Here is an 8499-nt window from a genome sequence, read left to right as displayed (position 1 = left end):
AAATGAAGGAAACAAACTTTTGCTGTTTGGGCAGCTGTCCCTCCCGGCTCTCACGGCGGCGTCAGACGCGCCGAGGAAACCCCCCTTGCCCCTCCCCCTCCACGTGTCACAAAGCCCGGCTGGCATAAAACTCCATTGGCGCCGCATGGTCGGGCCATATACAGTGGCGGGGCGGGAAGGGGTGCACCCCGTCCACACGAGCCGGTCAGCGAGGAGGAGGACTCGCTCCTGCGGGCTGCTGGGCTCCTTGCTGCTGCGCCGTTCGCTCCTGCTTGATGTACCGACCGTCTCAGGGGCGGTGGCAAAAGGAACGGACTTAAACTATCAACAATAATTGATATGCTATGTTTTTATGTCTGACGGAACAAAAAAAAAATATATTCAAAGTGTTTACACTTTACTACTGCGTTGCCTACAGCAAGGTACATCCCGATCCCGACTTGGGATTTTCGAGTCCCAACTTTTTCAGAAAAAAAAATCGAAAAAAAATAATAATACTGTTCTGAAAAAATTCAGACGTTGAAAAAAGCTGGAAAAAAATCCGTAAACTACTGTCTTTGAAAATTAAAATCCTTAATCCCCCATTTTTTTTGGCCAGCACCCCTTTCACCTGTCTCCCACACCTGCCCCGCGCAGTCCAAGTGCAGTGCAGTGCGGTGCGGTGGACCGATTGGCACGCAAATGGGGTGAGGAGAGAGAGAGAGAGAGAGAGAGAGAGAGAGAGAGAGAGAGAGAGAGAGAGAGAGCATCCACTTTGTTGTGAACACGCGCGAGCGGTAAGAAGAAAAGGAGAGTGCGGCAAGTCTCTGTGTGTTGTCGCAGTGTCTTGGAGACCGTTCAAGTGGAACCGGCCCAACTACTGCCTCTCTCCGGGCGGTGGTGGAGCGCCTGGAGCCTGGAGCCGGTGGGGGCCGTAGACGACCTTGTGCGCCCCGGCGCTGGCCGCGGCCGGTGGAGTGGCGCGGCAAAGTGCACCCACCGTTTGGCACGAGGAAGTACGGACAGAGAGGAGCGCAAGCAAGTTGGCCGACCGGTCTGTGCTCAGCGCTGGGTGCAGTCGTACGTCCTTTTCGGGTTACGTGAATACGAGAAGGGGAGGGGAGGGGGGGGGGGAGGACACGGTCGCGGCAGCAATGAAGGGATCACCCCAATAGAACGTCAGTCTTTGGCCGTTACACGGTCGCCGAGTTCACCCTGCAAGCTCGCATAGCGCCTGATGGGTAGGCAACATCTCGCCTGAAGTGCATGCGTGTACCGCGGGTTGGCCTACCCGGAGTCTCGCAGGCGCCGAGCTCCCCGTAATGCAAACCGAATGGATATTGAAAAAAAAAATAATATTAAAAACAAAACACGGACGTACAACTGAAAAAGCACCAGAGTCTTCTTCATGGTGTTGCTGGATTTACTGACCGGCACCGTCATCGGGAAATGCTTTATAAGCATCGATTTGGTCGCCATTTTAGATTTTCTTGGTTTCCTTTTCTTCTTCCAGAATTTAAGAAAGAAAGCGAAAGGGAGCACGTAATGCTCTGAACGGGACGTTGCGGGGACAGAAGGCCCTCGGGGGGTCGGCAATATGACGTCTGGCGGATAAGGGCGAGCCAATCCGAATAAAGTGTTTCGAGTCCAAACACAAGCGCGGGGCGGGGGCCGAGGCCGGGCCCTGGCGGGCAACGCACAGTCAGGGCAGAGAAGATGCCCCCGCCCGGCCCTCTAGCCCTAGTTCCTCCGCCAGTCTCCAACCCGCTCACGATCATCGCTCTCGGGACGGAGACAAAGTAAACCTTAACAGTCTTGTATGCGTCCCCGCGGAGGCGCCCCCCGTCCCCTCCCCCAGCTGCCCACGGCGCGCCCCAGTGCTCCAGGGGCACGGGGAAGAACGCCCAGCATACCTGCATACCGTCGCGATCAGCAAACTCCGACCGCGCACGATCCTTCAAAGGCTCCGGTAAGGGCTACCGGTCGCGGCCCCGCTCCGCCCCCTCCACACAAACACCCGAGGGAACTCATATGTTCAGAACCGACCGGTGTGCCATATCCGTTGTGTGCAACTTTGCTGATGCAGCTTGCAGCTTTTGTCTGCGCGTGCATAGCTGCGTATACACAGACAATTATAATTGTCGCACAGTACATGTAATGAAAGTGTCCCACAAGCTGGAGTGTAGATTTGCAGAGTGGGTACAGATCATAATGTGAGTGAAATGTTAAAACTAACAGACTATGGATGCGTTTTATGCATTTAATCTAATTATATAATTATTTTTATTTTGACAAAATATTATTTGACCTAAACGAAATCAGTTCATTGAAACAAAAACACCCGTGTTAACTAAACGAGTAACATTTGCATCACAATTACGACGTGATAAGTCGGCCTACATATTACATATAACTCACGTGTGTGCCTTTTTAGGGGCGTTAATACAATTTCCACTAATAGTTCCTACAAATTATTAAATTACTTTTCATCGTTTGGCTACACAAGAAGACGGACTCTAATTTAAAACATGTCTCAATTATAATTGAGTTTATGAAATTATACTACGAACATTTGAAATGGAAAGAAGTTTACAGGTGTTGCCGCACAATTGCAACAGAGGGACACATCGTCGTGACACACGCTTCAGAGAGTATGATCACCTTCTGTTCAGGAAACAATACGACGCCGCCGATTGCTCCTTAAAGATGATTTCAGCACGTGGTTCTCTGCACCAATCTATCGACTGTGTGGGTGCGCAGATGTCTCCTTTGATTGCAAGACTGAGAAAACGTTTTGTGGCACACAGTGCACTTAAAGGGCTTCTCTCCTGTGTGGGTACGGAGATGCAGCCGGAGTTCGTAACTTGTTGAAAACATTTTGTGGCACACAGTGCACGCAAACGGCTTCTCCCCTGTGTGGGTGCGCAGGTGTACCTGCAGATTGCCAATGTGAGCAAACTTTTTGTGGCACACAGTGCACTCAAATGGCTTCTCTCCTGTGTGAGAACGCAGATGCATGTGGAGTTCGGAACTTCCTGCAAACTTTTTGTGGCACACGGTGCACTCGAATGGCTTCTCCCCTGTGTGGGTACGCAGATGCACCCGGAGATCGGAACTTCTTGCAAACTTTTTGTGGCACACAGTGCACTCAAATGGCTTCTCCCCTGTGTGGGTACGCAGATGTACCCGGAGATAGTAACTTGTTGCAACCTTTTTGTGGCACACAGTGCACTCAAAAGGCTTCTCCTCTGTGTGGGTGCGCAGGTGTACCCGACGACTGCTTGCTTGAGTAAAGGTTTTGTGGCACACAATGGCTTCTCCCCTGTGTGGGTACGCAGATGCACCCGGAGATCGGAACTTCTTGCAAACTTTTTGTGGCACACAGTGCACTCAAATGGCTTCTCTCCTGTGTGGAAACGCAGATGGCTGCGGAGTTCGGAACTTGTTGCAACCTTTTTGTGGCACACGGTGCACTCAAACGGCTTCTCCCCTGTGTGGGTGCGCAGGTGTACCCGAAGATTGCTAGCTTGAGTAAACGTTTTGTGACATACAGTGCACTCAAACGGCTTCTCCCCTGTGTGGGCCCGCAGATGTTTCTGCAGATTGTCAGACCGAGAAAATAATTTATAGCACACGGTGCACTCAAATTGGTGAGGACGGTGATGTTGCTCAAGGTTATCTGCACCGGGGACTATTTTGTTGCTCACGGAGCGCTGGTGTGGAGGTGTCTGTCCGTTCATCTTGTAGTGGATGGAAAGCGGTTGTCTTCAGCTAATAGAATCGCTGTCCGCCAACAGATGGGTTCTAATTGTTTGGTCTCCTCCTGTCAGCTGCAAAGGAAAACAAAACATTTGTTAAAATACGTCGTACATGACCATGTTTGCCCAAAGGAGGGCGGTCCAGTCCGCCCCTGCCCGTCTTGCGGGTACTATTCGAGGACCGCAGCAATATGAGCCAAATCACACAGGGCTGAAATGAACGGAATAAGCGCTGCATGGAGGGGGGTCAGGTGGTGGTGATGTTGAGGGAGGGGGGGGGGACGCTTCAGGATACGAACTTCATTAGTGCAGTCCCGAGCAAGTCCAGAGTATGTACAAAAGTCGAGACGGAAGAGGACTCCTATTCCCGGCCGGTCTGGACTTCCAGACGCGGTCGGTCTGGTCGGCGCGCCAGAGGACTCGCGGCCCGGCCTGATAACGACTTGGTGCTCCGGACACGTGTGCGCAGCAGGGCTGCCTACCCTTCCATCGCCTGGGGCGCGCTCCGTGTGTGCGCAAACAGACCGAGGGGAGGGAGAGGGAGAGAGAGAGAGTTGTGAAGCGGGGGGATAAGGAGAGGGGATAAGGGATGGGAGAGCGGGGAAGAATGATATCGGCCAGACACAGAATCGTATGGGGATAATGTGGGGCATTGGATAAGGAATGGTGCGGGGCGTGGCGTGGCGTGGCGTGGCGGGGTGGGGTGGGGCGGGGCGGGAGGCGACGGAGCAAGGTTACGAGATAGAAAGGGGTAAAGGAGCACAGAGGGCGCCTCAACGCAAGAAAAAAAATAGAGAGAAAAACTAACAGTTATATTTTATTGCGGCAAAAAGGGAAACCTCTATTTTTTTTCCTCCTCTTTCCTTTTAAATCGCGTGCGCCCCGTCGCGTCGGGGCTTGCTGCAGCGTTTTGGGCGAGTTTGGAGGTGCGTTCTAGGAGCGCAGAGCGCATGAGCCACTGCACTTCAGCGTGGGAGGGGGGGGGGCAGTTTTTACCTTTATAGTGCCTGTATTACCCAACTCAATAATTCCGCGACATAAGTCACTGAGAAGGGCCCGTCGTCCAACTTTGAGATTTAGTCGTACTTCTACGACGACAAGGTGCGTTCGCCGGAGAGCGAGAGACGCAAAAGCAGTATGGAGAAGATGCTTACAAAAAAGGCGAGGGTGGGCGGGGCACCTCGACACTTCCAGCAAGCGGTGGTTGTTAGTAAAGTGTCATCCTGCCCCCTTCCCTCGTACCCCTCCCGCCACGCCAGCCTGAAGTAGGCATGTCCTTCCACCTTTTTTCCTCCGCGTTTGGAGAGGAGAGGAGGAGCGGGGAGGGGGAGTATTGCCGGCGACAGGCGCGCCGGGCGAAACAAAACGCGTCATTTCCATCTTGAGAGGATGTCATCGCCGCGGGGGGAGGGAGGGTGGGGTGCACGACCTAGTGCCCACCCTGACAGACCCCCCGCCCCCCACAACAACCTCCCCCTTACCCTCTACTCAGTCTCCTCTGCTTCAAATGCCTGCAAACAAGGTGCTTTGACTCTATCCGCGAGAGCGACTTTCTGTTCAGTATCATATTCAGGGTCATATTGTAATTAAATGTATTCGGTTTCGAAAGCACGTTTAATGACAATCTTTCAATGTTTACTAGTAGTGATATTTTAAAACAAAATTACAAGCAGGAATTAACAACCAACGAGATTTCGTCGCGATTTTTTTTGCCAGGTATGAGCTTGGCTTGTCGCTTTTTTTCTTTCAGCCTCTCCCCTTCCCCTTTCTCTTCTTCCGCCAGCGCCACCCTCTCTCCGCACGTACTTTCCCTTAATCGACACCACGATGACGCAAGGGAGGATGTCCGTCGCGTTATTTGAAAGAATGCGTTTGGCACGACGACGGCCTAGGCCTACTTGGCGACCGTCGAGTCCATTGCGGAAGCACCCCCGGACCACGGACCGTACCGGCGCCTCGCAGACGCAGCTAGCGTACTGCTCTGCTGACACGTCACCAAACATTGGTTACCGAAACCTCTCTTTTGGAAAGAAATAAGAGTCTACATCAGTGAACCACTAACGGATTTGCCACCACCAACCACAGGGAAAAGCAGAAAGGCAAATTCAGTGTTGCAAGGTCAGCGTGACTCGGCGAATCCTTCTCTGAATCCTTTCCTGTGGTGGTATTCCTGGAAGGGCAACAACTACTGCCAGGCGCTTTTAACGAGTTCTTTTTCTTTTCAGCTTTCTGGTGGACTTTGCGCCGCCGACTCTCCCCTCCCTCCGCACGCCGCGCGCCGCGTGCGACAGTGCCTCGCGGAATATGCAGCCCCCTCTTGTCATTTTGCCAAGTTCCCACCCGCGTCGCACTGTGAGGGTGCCGGCCTCACCGAGCCGAGGCACTGGCGAGGTTGGGGCGAGATAAAGGGAGCGAGAGAGAGAAAAGAATCAATCGAATTTCAAAATACGAGCGCAGTAAAGGCGGGGCTATGGCGGCGCTGAGCTAGCGCCCTGCCAAGCACACGTCTTGCGCTGTCAGGTCGCGGGGTGGCGTGGCGCGGCGAGGTGGGGAGGGGCGAGGCAGGCAAGGACGCGCATCGCTCCTCCGCGGTGGATGACGACTCCGTGCAGCGCGCTCAGTCCAGCGTTTCACCCGAATAGGACCGCGAATCCTTTCACCCTTTCATACACTCCCGCTCTCAACACGGCGGTGGCAACTACGGGCTAGCGTGGGAGAGGCCCACCTTGTTGACGGTGTCGAGTTGACGATAGTTGGCATTTTGCAAAAAACAAAAGAAACAACAGCATGTCACACAGCCAGAGGCCCCTAAGGTTTGCTTCCGATCACCGTGCTTCGTTCATCCCGTCGCCCCTCTCGGGTCCGGCCCCGAGCTGCCTCGCGGGTGTGTCGGCGGCGTCGGCGGGGCCACGGGGGGCGGGCTGTACAGCGGGCTGCTATGGGAAGGCGGCCAAGGAGATAACATAGAGCTAAGGAGAAAAATACTGCCTATCGGAATTGGAACAGTACTGCCAAAAAAAGGGGCGGGGGGTTGGGGGATGAGGAGAGAAAAGCGTGCAGGGCGGGAGTTAGGGGTCGGCGCGCAGAGGGGGGAGAGAACAAGGGGGTGGAATGGATGCTGCGTCCCTTATCCCTCGGTGGGTCGCGCCCCGCACAGACGGACGCCACCTTATTACTCCTGGACCGCCACTTTTCCATTAATTCCCTTCTACCACCCCCCCCCCCCCTCTCCTGGAGCGGCCTGGAGCGGCCTGGAGACAGCTGCTGGAGGGGCTTATTGGGTCCAGGGGGTTGTCCAGCAGCGCGGCCGGCAGCTGGACTGGCGCACAGGGCCGCCGCCGCCCCTGCTGGGTGACCTCAGCAGCTCCTCGATGTAGTATGTTTGTCGTCGGCGTCGACCTGGAGAGGTACGCACACCGCGGAGGTCGATGTGCAGCGTGTAGCGCAGTAAATCAAGGGATACCTCACTTCTTAAAAAAAAAAAAAAACGGCTTACGCCCTTCAAAATCAAAATCACAAAACGTCACAAAAATCAAGGAAAACTTTAGGTCTAAAAAGATGGTGCGCAAAGTCAGAAGAAATCAGAACAAAAAATCAGAAAAAAAAGTCAAGAAAAATCAAGAAAACACAGAAACGTGTGCAGTACGTGGCGCGGGCTTGAATTCATAGTGAAGTACCCCTCGATATGGACAGCGCGGCGGTATCCCTGCAATGAGGTGAATTTCGTCCGGCGGACTCCCCCCCCCCCTCCCCACCCCTTTAAGTTTCGGAGCGGCCGGGCAACAGTCTGACGCGGTGCGGCGGTCCGTCTTATTCTATGAATGAGAAATGTAACGGCCGAGTGATGAGGAAATAAATATGGAAATGTCGGCGCGCAGGCTGAGCCGGCTGAGCCTCGCCGGCCGGGGCTGTGGGCTCGTCACGGTGAGAATTGAAAAACAAAATAAAAAGAGGCGGTGCCAGGTTGACAGCCGCGAATCAAGGCCGGCGACGACTGCTGCGACGCGCCTCCTCCCCGTCGTAGACGTCGCGCGCTCGAGGAGCTCCACAGCGCTGCCCCCGCCCCGCGCCGTGCACTTATTGAGCCAATTTCCTGCGTAAAACGATTTGTCTCCCGGCAAAAAACGAATTTAACGGAAAAAAAATAGAAAGAGGGCGAAGGTGGTGTGGTTAGGTCGTTTACATGCTCCTCCCCCTGCTCTTTACAGAGGCCGTTAATGAACATGACTTGGTGGCCTCATTGGAGGAGAGAGTGGGTGAGAGGGCATGCTGCTCATCACAAGCTCAAACACCATACTTTTTTTTTCTTAACGTAACGGAAATGGCGTGTCCTTTTTATCCGTGTGCTGTATTATGCCTATTATGCGAGAGCCGGGACAGTGAACTCGAGCGATCAGATATCTGGTCTGGAGGGGCGCGCTGGGCTGCTGGGCGGGGTGGGCCTCGTGATGCAGTGAATCGGTAACACGCTGACCCACATCGGCTCGGCCTGCTGCCTGACTCGGTCCCTGGCCTGGGGGACCCCCCGACTGGTGGTCAAGGGGCCCGGGGCCCCCAAGACCCTCCGCTCACCCCTCGAGCCGAGGCAGGGCCGTCCACCATAAGGCACTAATTGGCCTGGAGCAGGCTGGGGACCCCTCCCCCTCCCTCCTCTCGGCGTGATGGGCGCCCTGACTGGATATGCATGCGACCCGGCAGGACCCTGCAGGCGGGCTATCACTGCGCATTATGAATTAGGGATGAGGCCAGGCCCCACCCTGCC

General features: G+C 54.5%; 2 protein-coding genes across 6 annotated transcripts in view; one reads left to right on the top strand and one right to left on the bottom strand.

Moving 5' to 3' along the window:
* LOC113203300 (procathepsin L-like) overlaps nt 1-8499 on the top strand; it is a 601094-nt gene that overhangs the window by 386642 nt on the left and 205953 nt on the right. The gene's annotated exons all lie outside the window — the stretch shown is intronic.
* LOC113203304 (protein krueppel-like) lies at nt 2226-3286 on the bottom strand. Its single transcript, XM_026417914.2, has one exon. It carries the CDS (start codon nt 2995-2997, stop codon nt 2692-2694), a length of 306 nt encoding a protein of 101 aa, XP_026273699.2. The 5' UTR covers nt 2998-3286; the 3' UTR covers nt 2226-2691.

The sequence above is a fragment of the Frankliniella occidentalis genome, unplaced genomic scaffold (genome assembly GCF_000697945.3).
Source record: "Frankliniella occidentalis isolate FOCC.00 unplaced genomic scaffold, Focc_3.1 Scaffold41, whole genome shotgun sequence".
Classification (NCBI taxonomy): Eukaryota; Metazoa; Arthropoda; class Insecta; order Thysanoptera; family Thripidae; genus Frankliniella; species Frankliniella occidentalis.
Note: the sequence above shows the minus strand (reverse complement) of the source record. Positions and strands in the feature narration are given on the sequence as shown.